General features: G+C 43.5%; 1 protein-coding gene across 4 annotated transcripts in view; it reads right to left on the bottom strand.

Annotated features, from left to right (window-relative positions):
* The window catches only part of THSD1 (thrombospondin type 1 domain containing 1), a 29,082-nt gene extending 14,715 nt beyond the window's left edge, over positions 1-14,367 (bottom strand). Inside the window, exons 1-3 of one of the 4 annotated variants that reach the window (XM_016925339.3) lie at positions 14,206-14,367; positions 10,729-10,868; positions 5,419-6,384 (exon numbers count right to left, since the gene is read on the bottom strand). In XM_016925339.3, the coding sequence (XP_016780828.1) occupies positions 5,419-6,384; positions 10,729-10,786 (1,024 nt within the window). In that variant the 5' untranslated portion in view covers positions 10,787-10,868; positions 14,206-14,367. Of the gene's footprint in view, positions 1-5,418; positions 6,385-10,728; positions 10,882-14,205 lie in introns of all 4 variants that reach the window. The other 3 variants (XM_016925337.3, XM_016925338.3, XM_063792160.1) reach the window with 3 other exon arrangements.
* Between the last annotated feature and the right edge of the window lie 1,458 nt (positions 14,368-15,825).

Genomic DNA, 15,825 nt, shown 5'->3' with positions numbered 1-15,825 from the left:
CAGGCGTGAGCCACCGCAGCCGGAAAAATCTTAATGTCAAAAAAATCTCATTTTGAAATGTTGTGTTCTTTTCCCTTGAAAGTAAAATCATAGGCCAGGCACGGTGGCTCATGCCTGTAATCCCAGGACTTTGGGAGTCCGAGGCAGGCGGATCACAAGGTCAGGAGTTCGAGATCATCCTGGCTAACACGGTGAAACCCCGTCTCTACTAAAAATACAAAAAATTAGCCGGGCGTGGTGGCGGGCGCCTGTAGTCCCAGCTACTCAGGAGGCTGAGGCAGGAGAATGGCGTTAACCCAGGAGGCGGAGCTTGCGGTGAGCCGAGATCGCGCCACTGCGCTCCAGCCTGGGGGAGAGAGTGAGACTCCTCTCAAAAAAAAAAAAAAAAAAAGTAAAATCATAGCATGTAGGATACCAAACAATAAAACAAAATGAACATTTAAGCTAAGCTTTTATGTCTCCATTTCTAAATCAAATTAATCAAACAGTAAACACAGGAAATCACTCAAAGCAATGATCAAATTTAAGTAGGCAAATATTTGTAAATGTCTTAAGTAACTCCATCTGATCCCTGAGATCTCCGCTAATAACTCTGAGGAAAATACTTGGCAAAATGGGAACTCATTAGATAACTGTAGTTCATATGTTAGAAATGAAGAGCAAAATGACCAATACTCCAAATAGTCCTACTTCACGAATGAAAGGCTGTTTTGTTTTGTCTTGTTTAGACATCCATACATGTGCTCACACTACATAACAAACCTGTTTGTCCAGGCTAAATGCCTTTCAGCCTATTATAGAGGGTTTTAATTTTGAATAAGCAAAATATGCCTTAAATGTGAAAAGGGAGGTTTGTTTCTACCCATAAAGCTATCTGAAGGAATACAGCTTTGAAATATTCACATCTGCAAGGCATTTTGTTCAAGAAACCAAGGTAACTAAACAAATCACGATTATAAGAAAATTCTATAGACATAAGGGAGTAGCTATAAGCAGTAGGAAGAGCAGTAGCACCTGGGATAAGCAGTTCAGATTTTCTTTGCATAGACAAGGCTTCCTTATATTGAACAAATCATACTTATGCTTGGGCCTGTGGGCTCCCAAGTGGTTACGGGTGTTCCAAGAGATGGGTGGCACAAAATGAAACAGTAAGTTAAGGAGGAAAAAACAGAGCCTTTTTTTTTTTCAATCTAAAAGCTTTGTACTGTTTAATACATGGATTGACAGTCAATTGCATAGAAGGCAGTTACAGAATAGTGGTCAAATTAAACTCCCAAGCTAGTCTACCTGGATTTGTGTTCTGACCCTTCTATTTAAACACCATTGACCTTGGACAAATTACTAACCTTTCTGTGCCTCCATTTCATCACCTATAAAATTGACAATGTAATGAAATGAGTTGAACTCATAAACTTGTTATGAGGACTATATGGGTTAATATCCATAAAACAGTTAGAACAGTGCCTGATGCAAAGTAATCACTATGTAAATATTTATCCCATTAAGTGGAATAAAGATTATAAATAGTCATTTTTGGTAAATCCATTATGTATTTGCTATCAATTGTTATTTACATATTATCCTAAGATCCTCAGACATATTTGGAAGAAGAGACAAACATAAAAACACAGAAATCAAGACCATCCTGACCAACATGGTGAAACACCGTCTCTACTAAAAATACAAAAATTAGCCGGGCATGGCGGTGCATGCCTGTACTCCCAGCTACTTGGGAGGCTGAGGCAGGAGAATTGCTAGAACCCGGGAGGTGGCAGCTGCAGTGAGCCCAGATCGCACCACTGCACTACATCCTGGGCGACAGAGCGAGACTCCATCTCAAAAACAAAAAACAAAAACAAACAAACAAAAAACTATTATTCTAGTTTCAAAAGGAACTAATAAATTCAGTGTGAGTCAGTGGCTTACACAAGTTATGGTGAGTCCCTAAATGGTACCATTTGGCAAAAAAGACACTCTTTACTGGTCAGAGATAGAAAATAAAAGGAGAACCCAGTTCAGTCATAAATTTTATACTAAAAACACAGGAAGTCACTGAGGTTCCTGTCTCAAGCATAAATTTCATTTCTCAGACCAACAGAGTCAGAGATGGTCTGCCACACCAAGAGCCAGGGTCTCCAGGCATGTTTAGCTCCCCCAGTTACTGCCCCCAGCCCTATTGTTCTAATGTGTCTCGCAGTTGGCTGCATGGGGCAGCCCCACAGGGAGCCCCTGACTACCCTCCACCTAGACACACAGAGAACCACTCCCGTTCTGCCCTTTTCCAGCGTCTTCCTGCTGCTGCTGGTGTGGGAAAAACTCAGCCTTTAGACATGGAATGGAAGCATCTGTGGAAAGCCCAGCAGCTGGGAAAACCACCAAGGTGGACCTCCTGCCCCCATGTGACCTTAATTAAATGGCCCCAATTTATTGACTTCCTTCGATTCATTTCTGCTAAGTTCAGTCAGTTTTTTTTTCCCCATGAATATTTTCTTTTGAAAAGGCAAGAATATTGGGCCAGGCACGGTGGCTCATGCCTGTAATCCCAGCACTTTGGGAGGCCGAGGCAGGTGGATCACCTGAGGACAGGAGTTCAAGACCAGCCTGGCCAACATGGCAAAACCCCGTCTCTACTAAAAATACAAAATTTAGCCAGGCGTGGTGGGGCGCATCTGTAATCCCAGCTACTCAGGAGGCTGAGGCAGGAGAATCACTTGAACCTGGGAGGTGGAGTTTGCAGTGAGCCAAGATTGTGCCACTGCACTCCAGCCTGGGCAACAGAGCAAGACTGTCCCAGAAAAAAAAAAAAAGAATATCTTAGATGAGTAAATTCTTTCAACCTAATTGTTTTTCTCCTAATACCTAGTTGAGACTAGCCAAATCTGAGTTCAGTTTTCACTTAATAAGCATGTATTGAGCACCTCTGAATGTGCCAGGCATACTAAGTGGGCCAAATAAAGACCATAAAAAGCTTCATAGCAGCACGAGTCAGGTTTTGCCACCAAATGAGCTTCCCCCATCTGCTGTGCAGAGGGGATTTATAGGGAGAGAAAGATATTAAACAAGCAATGGCAGAAGTGATAAATGCCATCAAAGAGGAACGAAAAGATGCTGCCCCAGCTTCCAGGAGAGGAACTGAACCTGAGGTCATGGAAGAGTAACCCAAGTGGAGACTTGGAGGATGGGTTAATGTTAACCAGGAGAAGGAGAGAGGAGGGTGTCCTGGGCCCCAGTGCAGAGATGGTGACTGCGGGGATGTGGGGGCAGCCTGACCTTGGAAGGTTTTATGGATTTGCATCCTCATGCCTAGTGAAATGACAGGTTTTAAGAAGGAGAATAGCCTCAGCTGACCTGAATTTTAAACAATCCCTTTGGCTGCAGTGAGAGAAAGAAGTGGACAGATGGAAACCAATTAGGAATCTGTTCTGAGTCTAGGCAAGGGGTAATGGAGATTTAACCCAAGTGGTGTCACTGGAACTGGGGAGAAGTGGAGAGATTGAGACACTCAGGAGACAAAGCCATAGGACTCAGTAATGTAGCATTTATAGGAGGTAAAGAAGAGGAAGACTTCTGGCTTCTGGTTTGAACAGTAAGATGGTTGGTGAAGTCCTACACTGAGAAGCAGTGTTAGGGGGTACAAGGATGAGTCTTAGTCCAGAAATGCTGCTTCTGAGGTGCCAGGGAGACATCTGAGGGATGCAGCACCTGGAGGCAGGGAACGAGCAGGGAAGAGACGTCCATCTGGAGCCATCAGCATCAAGGCTAATCACCTGGCAAGTGTGTGAAGAGTAAATGAGAAGACAACCAGCACTTAACGGAGATAGGCAGTGGAACTGGTGGGCCAAGGAGACTGTGAAGAAGCAAGCAGGGAGGTGGGAGGTGAGCAGGGCGAGTGTGGTGTCACAGAATCAAGGTCAATGAAGACACTGGGTGAAGTGTGCCTGGATTTGGAGTCCTGTACCTCATTTGTTGTGTAGAACAGGAGCAAGACCTGGCCTGGGTGACATGCTGAGCAGCATGCAGGCCCTGCCAAGGGTGAAAGCATGATCCACCCACGGTGGCATCAGGCCACCATGATGTAACCTTGTCACTCAGCCTTAGCAACTTGGGTGCAGTGGGTGGCTGGCAGATGGCTGGATACAGGCAGAGCTGGGGTGTGTCCTGGCAGGCGTATCAAAAGGACGAGGCTAAGGAGTTTAGGATATTGGCAGGAGGGTGGTTAAAGGGATGAACCATGGAATCTAAGCTGGATAGAAAAGGAAGTGCAAGGAGGGAAGTGGCCAGTGGCGGAGGAGAAAGCCAAAGGAAAGGGACTTAAGGAGAGGAAGTGGGTAAATTTGCAGCAAGGAACACTGGAGGTTACAAAGTCAGGCTTGTGTAGTCAGGGGACACTGGGCTTACCAGGGATAAAGATAAAAAGCGGGCTGGGCGCAGTGGCTCATGCCTGCAATCCCAGCACTTTGGGAGGCTGAGGCATGTGGATCACAAGGTCAGGAGATCGAGACCATCCTGGCTAACACAGTGAAACCCCGTCTCTACTAAAAATACAAAAATTAGCCGGGCATGGTGGTGGGCGCCTGTAGTCCCAGCTACTCAGAAGGCTGAGGCAGGAGAATGGCATGAACCCGGGAGGCGGAGCTTGCAGTGAGCCGAGATCACGCCACTGCACTCCATCCAGCCTGGGCGACAGAGCGAGACTCTGTCTCAAAACAAAACAAAACAAAACAAAACAAAACAAGATAAAAAACAAACGAGACCATTTCTGCCAAATTAAACTACTTAATAAGACCAGACTTTCCCCCAAGAAAAGGGAAAGAAATGCAAAGAGCAGCATAGGGAATTAATGGAATTGTCATAACCCTGTTTCTTCATGATTAGGTGGGGCATTACACAAAGAATACAGAATCCCAATACATTTTTAGAACTCTTGCTTTGATTTCTCACTAAAAAGGCCGCATTCCTATAATGAATGACTTAAGAGAAGAGACATGCTCAGCTAGAGGAGGACAGAAGTTGCTAATTTGGGATTTGGCTTTGAATTCCAATAATCTCTGCCATTAATTTACCATATGATTTAATAATGGGATTTTTAAAATCTAATATAATGTTTATTCAGCACTTCCTAAATGCCAGGCACTATCCTGAGAGTGTTACATGTTGATTTCGTTCAATCTCCACGACTCTGAAGTATGTACTTGTATTGCCCCTATTTTACTGATGGGGAAATGAGACGTAAAGAGGTTAAGTAGGTTTACCAGTACTCTTAATTTTTCAGCTAAGGGTGATAATGCCAATTGGTACATTATAAGGCATGAACCATAAAAATGATGGTACAATTCACCTAAAGTTCACCTAAATTCTAAATAATTTTGATTACATGAAGGATTTGATTTAAAATGTTAAAAAAATCTCAATACAAACCTTTATTTCTCTGAATTAGCATGCACTCCTTCTCCTTTGCAGAAAAATGGCTTCTGCTTGAAATGCCAAAGTCAAAGCAGTACTTATTCTTCCCCATGTCAAACAAAGTACAGTTAAAAATTGTCCTCCTCTCTCCCAGGGGCAGGCTGTTTTCAGCCAAGTGAATGGTCCTCTTCCCAGGGTATCTGGGGGCCTCCTTGAAGACAGTGACCACTCCTTGGACGAAGGTGCATGGTGGAGGCAGCACCGTCACCTCTACCCCGGACTCACATGTGAGTTCTGGCACCATCACCAGTTTGTATCCAAATTTCTGGGCCAGGTCAATGGGTCCTGTGGAGGTAATGACTGAGTCTCGCCCAAGCAGCTTCAGCACCACGGTGACATAGGCTTCTGGCCCCAAGGGTGCACAGCCAAACTCAACCCACTGACCTTGAGCAAGTTCTGTCCTTTTGCTGGTTCTTATTTCCAGCGGCTGTCTTGAATTTCTTCTTGCCTCAGGAAGACTGTTGGTGAAGATGACATCCACTACGATGTTGGGCTTGTCCACAGGAAACGGGCACAGTGGTTGACTGGTAAACAGGCCCACTTGGAAGGTGCCTTCTGCTGCCTTGGCACTCCTATTCAAGTCAACGTGAAAGACAGGCCATTCCACCTTCAGAAAGGCACTTTTCTCCCACCAGGGGAATGGAGTGCTGTTGTCTGTTGCTTCTGGAGTCATTGTGAACCAGTAGTCACCAGCCTCCTTGAAATAGAAGCACTCAAACTTGAGTGTTCCCTGGGACTGGTTGGTCAGGAGGTACTTGGTAGTTACAGTCTGATTGGTGTTGGCCTCCAACAGCAGGACAGATACATTCCTCAGTGTCCCATTAGCACCATCAAAATACTGGAAATCCACATACACTGTGTCGTTGCTTAGTGCTACATGGCCTGGCTCTCTCAAGAGAAGATATTCAGCTTCTCCAAGAACTGAAATGAAGTGGTCAGAATTGGTTTTTAAAAGGTGCATTTGAGAAGAACTATTAGTGACATTGATGAAAACAGAATTTTTAAATATTTTTTTTGAGACAGGGTCTCATGCTGTCAACGAGGCTAGAGTGCAGTGGCGCAATCACTGCTCGCTGTACCCCTAACATCTTGGGCTCAAGCGATCTCCCACCTCGCCCTCACGAATAGCTGGGACTACAGGCACATGCCACCACACCCAGCTAATTTTCTTTTTGTAGAGACTGGTTTCAAACTCTTGGGCTCAAGCAATCCTTCCACCTCAGACTCTCAAACTGCTAAGATTATAGACATGAGCCACTGCACCCAGCAGAAAACAGCATTTTAGACAAGAGAAGTTAGAACTGAGCCAGGGATGATGTAAAATGATACTGAGCACAGATCCTGGAAGCTGGCCATTGTGCTCTTTCTACGGAAGTGGTTCTGTTCCTTCTTCATCTTTCATAGTTAGGTTTAAAATAATTAGTGGTAAATACTCTGAATTCACAACATTCAACAATGTGATATATCTGCAATGAAAATCTATACAGCCAGAATAATAATTTTTAGGATTAAAAACCCAGTATCTCATATTGTTAATCAAAGATTCTGGTGTTTAGATATTTGGGGAAAATGGATATACAGTGAAGAGAAAGCTTGATTTAAATGACACAATACAAATTGTTCTGGATTATTTTAAATTTAAGACCCTAAATTTATTTCAAAGTTATTATTTACTGATATTCAAGACAAGCACTGGGGAATTTTTACCAATAAAGGAATCAGTGTCCTCAGTTTGTATGAGGCAGACATATTTAGATGGATAAGAAATGTTGACACTTTATGCTGCATGGATAACCGAAGGGATAGGGTGAACATTTCTGAAATAACTAGGCTTGTCCTTGGCAATTTAATGACATTACAGCAACTTTTATTTGCCTAAATAGGACAGATGACTACTACTTCTCAAGTATCATTCTGTAAGGATCAATCATATCTTTTAAAAAGAGACCCAGCAGAGCAGCCTAAGTGAAAAGTGCAAAGAATAGACACACAAGAATCCTTGTTTCTATTTTGAATCCTATCCAAATATATATCAAAGGAGGCAGAATTTGCCAATACAACAGTCAGCTGGCCCGTGGCTAGGGTAAGAAACAGTTCTAGATGTAAGGGATTGAAGTTCCCTTTAGGTTTGAAAAACAACTTGTGGAAGTATGAATTTATTATTCTTATTATATATGCCTCATGAATATATATGTCCAAAGGGGCCCATGTGTTTTTTTGTTTGGGGTTGCAGTCTTTAAAATACCCTTATATATATGCAATCAATGATTATTAGAATCAGCACATGAATACCTTGGCACACAGAGGAGTTTTTAATTAGCACAGCATTTCACCTAGTTCTCATTTGAGATGAGGTGAAATAAAAGACATAAAACTTGGATGACTTGAATGCTTGATTATCACTTGTTTGAAAACCATAATAGGATAAAGTTCTTTTTTTCTCCAATTAAGCAAAAACAAGTTGAGGGATATTCCCTTTTGTTTGAAGATGACTCAAAGTTGAGGAAGGTGGCTGATTCTGGTGCAGCTTGTGTACTGGATCAGACCCAACCTGGTACCTTTCTTGAACTACTGTGTAAAGAGACCCCAGCACTTACCACAGCCCAAGCAAGTGCTTAAGACTGAGAACAAAGTCATACTAATTTGGATCTGAAGGGGGCAGGATGGTTCTGTGGTCCATTTAAGAATAAGAGGCATACACCACTTAGTTAACTAATGAAAGTCTATTGCAGGCTGGTCCGATGGTAGCAGGTTATCAGAACTTATTAACATTAGTGTCACCAAAGTTGGTATATGACCCCCAACTACTAAATTTGACTGGCTTAAAAAAATAAAAAAGCAGTCTATTGTGTATGACAGGGATTGTCAGTGAAGCAGATCAGATTCTGATTGATGGGAGCCAGTCAATGAAAAAGACACACATGCCCCATTGGAAATGGAAAACAAAGATGCAATTGATGAGTTCCAGCAGCAGCAGATAGGAGGTATGTACTAGAGGGAGAATTTGCTACTTTAGAGCTCCTGTTAGAAAACTACAATTTGGGCCAGGCACGGTGGCTCACACCTGTAATCTCAGCACTCTGGGAGGCCGAGATGGGTGGATCACCTGAGGTCAGGAGTTCAAGACTGGCCTGGCCAACATGGTGAAACCCTGACTCTACTAAAAATACAAAAATTAGCTGGGCATGGTGGTGGGCGCCTGTAATCTCAGCTACTCAGGAGGCTGAGGCAGGAGAATTGCTGGAACCCGGGAAGTGGAGGGTGCAGTAAGCCGAGATTGCACCATTGCACTCCAACCCGGGCCGACAACAGCGAGACTCCATCTCAAAAAAACAAACAAACAAAAAACTACAATTTGGTTCTACCACATCCTGACTACTGTAATATACAGGTAATGCTATATTTTGATCAGTATTAAGTAGAGATAAAGCAGGGTAAAACAGATCTACGACAATACCTACTTTTTTTATTTTATCAGTGGCTTGTGCACTCAACTTCTATGCTCTTTTTTATGCTCATTCAACTTTCATTTTCATATTCCAGTAAGAAATTTTGCTATTAACAACAAACACCCTTGTATAATTTGTTTAAATGGAGAATTTCGATGCTTTATTTATCATTATGAAACCAAGAACACATACTTTTTTGTAGAAGGCTGTTACATGTAGAGTAATCTGTGTTTTTTTGTTTTTGTTTTTTTGTTTGTTTGTTTTTGAGACGGACTTTTGCTCTTGTTGCCCAGGCTGGAGTGCAGTGGCATGATCTCGGCTCACCACAACCTCCGCCTCCCGGGTTCAAGTGATTCTCCTGCCTCAGCCTCCCAAGTAGCTGAGATTACAGGTGCGTCCCACCACATCCAGCTAATTTTTGTATTTTTAGTAGAAACGGGGTTTCACCATGTTGGCCAAGATGGTCTCAATCTCTTGACCTCGTGATCTGCCCGCCTCGGCTTCCCAAAGTGCTGGGATTACAGGCGTGAGCCACTGCATCCAGCCAGAGTAATTGGTTTTTAAGAAGGGATAAATTACTTTTTTTTTTTTTGAGACAGAGTCTCGCTCTGTCACACAGGCTAGAGTGCAGTGGTGCGATCTCAGCTCACTGCAAGCTCTGCCTCCCGGGTTCACGCCATTCCCTGCCTTAGCCTTCCGGGTAGCTGGGACTACAGGCACCTGCCACCACATCCGGCTAATTTTTTTGTATTTTTAGTAGAGATGGGGTTTCACTATGTTAGCCAGGATGGTCTTGGTCTCCTGACCTGGTGATCCGCCCACCTCGGCCTCCCAAAGTGCTGGGATTACAGGCATGAGCCACCGCGCCCGGCCAAATTACTTTAAAATAAATGAATCCCACATTGGCTTTCCTTAAATCAGGTGTCTTCTTGTATAAATAAACTTCTTAAAAAAGAAAAGACTGAGAAAGGAGGTCTACTGAATGAAATGAACAGCACAGGCTCTGGTCCATTTAACCAGCTATGCCATTCACATTACACAAGCCAGTGTCCTCTATATCTTGGATCACAATTTCTTTACCAAACTCAAAAACAACTTCCACTGCCATGCAATCAACTGCTTAGATGTCTATGAAATATTTGGAAATCAACAAAAGTAGTGAAGATTATATCATATTGTTGACTCTATTGTTCAGTAGTTGTATAAAGCTCTCTGAGAAATGAACTCAATTTTTAGTTGAAACGAATGACGAGAACAGACTTTAAGCACCTACTATTTGCTCATTCAGGGTGTTTTGCATTCTTGATATTATCATAACAACCCTGTAAAGTCAATATTATTGCTGAGATTGAAAGAGATTAAGAAACTTTTCTAAGAGCACGCAACTTTCAAGGATTGAAATTCAGATTGGGTCCAAATGTATGTTAGCACCAAAACTCTGTCAAGTGAAATCTTATGTAGAACCCTAATATACACAACATCATTGCATGTGTGTATGAAGTGATTTATCACACTGAATTACTGGGAAATCAAAGAGAACTCAAGGTAACATGCTTGCCTCCAATTTGTTAAAATTTGAGAGAGTTGGTTTTTTATTTTTTTAAGAGTTAAAAATATAAAATGAAATACGAATCAATCATGCAGAATCACTGAAGCATAAGAGAACCCAGGGTTGCAAGGGTCACAGTTGAGAAAGCACTGCACTATATACCCCACCCTGCCTCCTTCATGAAGAGTCATCAACATCAATGCATTTATAATGTCATATTTATGTCTTATTGCTACCAATAGCGTTAAGTATACTCACAATACTCACCATAGTCACAGAGTACCACCAACAATAGATTTGAAAAGTCTTTCAACATTGGTTTCATTCTGATTGACAAAATCCCAGGTCTTTAGTCTCCTCATGTCCTTTCTCACGTCCAGATTGTGATTTTTTTTCCCCAAAAACACCTGAAATTAGAACCTCAAAAAATGATGGCTCCGTTCAATGTGATTGATAAAATAGTAATCATTAAATGACAAAACCATTCTAAAACTCAAACTTTCTAAGTGATATTGAAAGGAAACTAGAGAGGACACTAATTTTCCCTGGGGCAATGACTTATAATTATACAAGCCCTTTTCATTCCATTATAACTCACAGGTCAAGAATATGCAGGTATGCCTAACACCCACTAAGATTATCTTTGCACAACACCAAAGTCTCTTCTCTTTACAGCACATCCTGACGTGGAGAGTTTATTGTTATTTGCTTAATTTTATCAAAGTTAATAGCCAATTCGGATACATTTTCACATTATTTATCTGCTTGGCATTTCACACTGATCAATTTACTAAATTTCTGCTAAACTTTAATTTAGCATTGTGCTGTGTATACCCAAATGCTCCCTGCCTGGCATCCACAAATGGGCTAACATTTCCTTGCACAGTTGGTGTGTTACCAAGATTGCTTCATTTATCAATTCCTAGGAGCTACATCCAAGTGATCAAAGCTTTTTTAAAAAAAAGATACCCCAGAATACTACAATTAAATGTGAACTCCATGTGGCCCTGACTTCCCTTGTTTAGGGCAGCCTAAGGAGAAAACAGACAAAAAACAATCATCTTCATCAGTCCTGCAATACTTGTTGCTGCTGGTATGTATCACGAGATCGGCGGTTCACACAGCAATCTTCCCAGTCTACCTAAGAGGGCAGGAAAGACCTTGCTGGCCTGTGGTTCAGTTATTTGTTGGAAAAAGCACTTATTTTATTTTATTTATTTATTTAGAGATGGAGTCTCACTCTGTCGCCTAGGCTGGAGTACAGTGGCGAGATCTCGGCTCACTGCAAGCTCCGCTTCCCGGGTTCACGCCATTCTCCTGCCTCAGCCTCCCAAGTAGCTGGGACTACAGGCGCCCACCACCATGCCCAGCTAATTTTTGGTATTTTTAGTAGAAACGGGGTTTCATCGTGTTAGGCAGGATCTCGATCTCCTGACCTCGTGATCTGCCCATCTCAGCCTCCCAAAGTGCTGGGATTACAGGCGTAAGCCACCGCACCCGGCTGGAAAAGGCACTTATTTTTATATAGACTATTCAACTATAGAATAAGATACTGGGCATTTAAGACAGTTCTTTCATACTAGAGTCTAGCAAACTATGTATTAATATTAAATATAACCAAATATATACTTTCTTAATGTTTATGGTCCCCCCCATTATTCACTTTTTTTTTTTTTTAGACAGAGTCTTGCTCTGTCACCCAGCCTGGAGTGCAGTGGCATGATCTTGGCTCACTGCAACCTCCACCTCCCAGGTTCAAGTGATTGTCCCACCTCAGGCTTCTGAGTAGCAGGGATTATAGGTGTGCACCACCACGCTTGGCTAATTTTTGTATTTTTAGTAGAAACGGTGTTTCACCACGTTGGCCAGGCTGGTCTCAGATGTCTGGCCTCGTGATCTGCCCACCATGGCCTCCCAAAGTGCTGGGATTACAGGCGTGAGCCACCACACCCAGCCCACAGTTAATCATTTTAATAAGCAAGTATATTATATTCCAAATACATGTTACATCTTTTCAGATAAGAGCACAAATTAGTGGAATTAAGAAGACTGATTGAAATAAGCCAGAATTCAATGGAAGGGAAACTGGTGTGTCTTATTAGCTTTCTTTCAGCAAGAGCTGCTGAACAAAGGAAATACTGTACTTCCTGAAAGGGAAACAGAGATTTGAAGTGTAACTATGCAGATGATTAGGGCTCCTTCCTCTTCCCCGCCACCCCCACCCAAAAAAAAGAAAAGAAAGGAAAGAAGAAGAAAATTGTTTTGGGTGGAATTAGCCACAGACTTGACCCAATTCTTTCCTCGAACATGGACTGGGAAACCTGGCCAAAGTCAGCCAGTAAGATCCTTGCAGAACACATCACATCACTTGGGCAAGTGTGAGCACTTAAGACAATTACAATGCTTCTTTTAAGTCACTGAGACCTGGTAACCAAACTAAGAAGAAGCAAGCTCCCAAAAGTTGAACTGGCTTCTCTCAGATTTGTTTGCTTCCACCACAATAACATTTTTATTTTTGAAGCCCCAAATCATTACTGATTTACTGATTATAACACATTTTCTTTCTTATGAAAATGATCGGTAAAACATAGAATGGTGAGACAATCTATATTTAGAGCTGAATGGAAAAAGACTTATAAAACAGACCAGCCTACTTGTCAATCATAATATGGAATATGATCATAACATTAGTCATAATATGTCTCTTTAATTTCTTTCTACCTTGCTTATTTTCTTTCAACATGTTGTTCCCAATACCTCGACTGACTTCTTACAATGTTTGCATTGAGAATTGTTCTAAGAAATTAAGAACTTAGATATATTTTATACACATTTGAAAATACTTCTACCTAGCATTCTTGTATGTAAACTTTAGAGACAAATTCTAAATGCATCAGCTGAGAAGGTGGGGAAAAGTTGTGAATATTCTCAACGGCTAACAGCATCACCCAACCTGAGACCCCATGTTTTTGCTGAAACCAGCTAGGACAAACGCTTCTAAATCTCCCTTCATAGCTGCAGAAAAAGTAAATGAATTACACTAATGTCCATGGGACCAATGATTCGTGAAAGAATAAAATGGAAAACGAAGCAGTTATTTTGTCCCTTCTGACCAACATGCACATGCTTGTGTGTATATATACGAATAATATTTATTGGGAGGAAATCTCTAGTTCTAAAGCAGCTCGTGTAAACAGGCTTCATTTATCTGTTCATTCGAGTTTGCTCTGCCCTGGTCCCACAGGTTGGGTGCAGCGTTCCTGGGACGCCCTGGCTCGCCCCATCTACTCAGCTTCCCAAATGCCCGCAAGCCCAGTTCACGCCTGGAAGTCTACCCCTCGCGTCGTCAGCTTAAAGCCCTCCTTAATGAGGACCGTCTTTAATTTAATTTAATCCTTGTATTTCATACTTTTTGTATATCAGAAAGGATTTCTTTTTGGAAAGAAACAGTAGCTCAAGACGCGATTTTTCAAGGTTCTGTGGCCAGTCTCAGTCACTCGGCAACATCTGAGCCAGGGCAGAGCCAGGTTCACTTAAATTCGGGACTCCGAAGTGTGGAGACCAATACCCCTTAAAAGCGTCCCCTGGGGCCGAGGCGGGTGTGGGGAGGGGCCGCCACCGTCCACCTGCGCCTTCAGGCTGCGGTGAGGTGGCAGAGTCCGGAGGCATTTCCCGACCCCAGAGGAGCCTCCAAGAGTCTCGCGGCACGGGCGCGAACACCAGGATGCGGAGGGCGCTTCTTACCTTTCGAGACTGACGGGCAGCGACCCCAGGCCGTCCGGGCGCGTGGCGAGGCGGACGGGAAGCCTCAGGGGCGGCGAGGTAGAGCGCCAAGCATCCCGCGTCCCAGACTGCACGCCCTGACCCCGCGGCGTTCGGCTCCCACAGCCCCGCCCGGGCCCGCCCCCGACGGCGTGGGGAGGGCGGGCACCGGGAGGGCGGGGGGCACACGGGACCGGGCGTGGTCGGTTCCCGCCCCTTCTGGGCAGCGCATCCTTTCCTGCCCGTCCCCCGCTCGCCAGCTGCTGGACAGGAAACAGGCAGGAAACGCGCGGCCAGCCAAGGTCCTGCGGGAGGGGGTGCGGCCCCGGCAGACGCAGGTCCCCTCAACACACACCCGCGTCCACAGCACACAGCCGGACCAGGGGTTTAACGAAGGACGAGCGAGCAATCTCCTGACACTTCACATTCAATCACTTCTACTCTAGTGTCATTTTCTTCAGGGAGACCAAAAAAATAAGTCCTTGAAGTGGCACAGCATGTGGGCTGTAAACTTGCTTTCCCAAATGTCACTGAAGAGTTTCAAAAGAACATAGTTCAGGTAAAGTGCATCTCCATTTTCTTTCCCTGGGGTCAGAATTGGTTATTAAAAATAACTAAACATTTTAAAAACTCTACTCTGCAAGTGTTAAAGTTCTTTTTATAGGAATGTGAATTAGTTCAGCCACTGTGGAAAGCAGTTTGGAGATGTCTCAACTAAAAACAGATCATTCGACCCAGCAATCCCATTACTGGGTGTATGCCCAAAGGAAAATAAATCATTCTGCCAAAAAGACACCTGCACTATGTTTATCACAGTACTATTTACAATAGCAAAGACATGGAATCAACCTAGGTGCCCATCAACAGTAGACTGGGTAAAGAAAATGTGGTACATACACACCACGAAATACTAAACAGCCATAAAAAAAGAACAAAATCACGTCCTTTGTAGCAACATGGATGCAGTTGGAGGACATTATCCTAAGTGAATTAACATAGGAACAGAAAACCAAACACCGAATGTTCTCACTTATAAGTGGGAGCTTAAACAACGGGTACTCATGGACATAAAGATGGCAACAACAGACACTGGAGACTCCAAGTCAAGGGAGGGAGAGAAAGGGGCAAGGGCTGAAAAACATCCTATTGGGTACTGTGTCCGGAATTGGTGGGTTCTTGGTCTTTCTGACTTCAAGAATAAAGCTGCGGACCCTCGCGGTGAGTGTTACAGTTCTTAAAGGCGGCCTGTCCGGAGTTTGTTCCTTCTGATGTTCGGATGTGTTCAGAGTTTCTTCCTTCTGGTGGGTTCGTGGTCTCGCTGGTTCAGGAGTGAAGCTGCGGACCTTCGCCATGAGTGTTACAGCTTTTAAGGCGGCGCGTCTGGAGTTGTTCGTTCCTCCCGGTGTGTCCGTAGTCTCGCTGGCTTCAGAAGTGAAGCTGCAGACCTTCGCAGTGAGTGTTACAGCTCATAAAGGCAGTGTGGACCCAAAGAGTGAGCAGCAGCAAGATTTATTGCAAAGAGCCAAGGAACAAAGCTACCACGCTCTGCAAGGGAACCCCAGCGAGTTGCCACTGCTGGCGCGTGCAGCCTGCTTTTATTCT

The sequence above is a fragment of the Pan troglodytes genome, chromosome 14, assembly GCF_028858775.2.
Source record: "Pan troglodytes isolate AG18354 chromosome 14, NHGRI_mPanTro3-v2.0_pri, whole genome shotgun sequence".
In the NCBI taxonomy this organism is placed as follows: domain Eukaryota; kingdom Metazoa; phylum Chordata; class Mammalia; order Primates; family Hominidae; genus Pan; species Pan troglodytes.
Note: the sequence above shows the minus strand (reverse complement) of the source record. Positions and strands in the feature narration are given on the sequence as shown.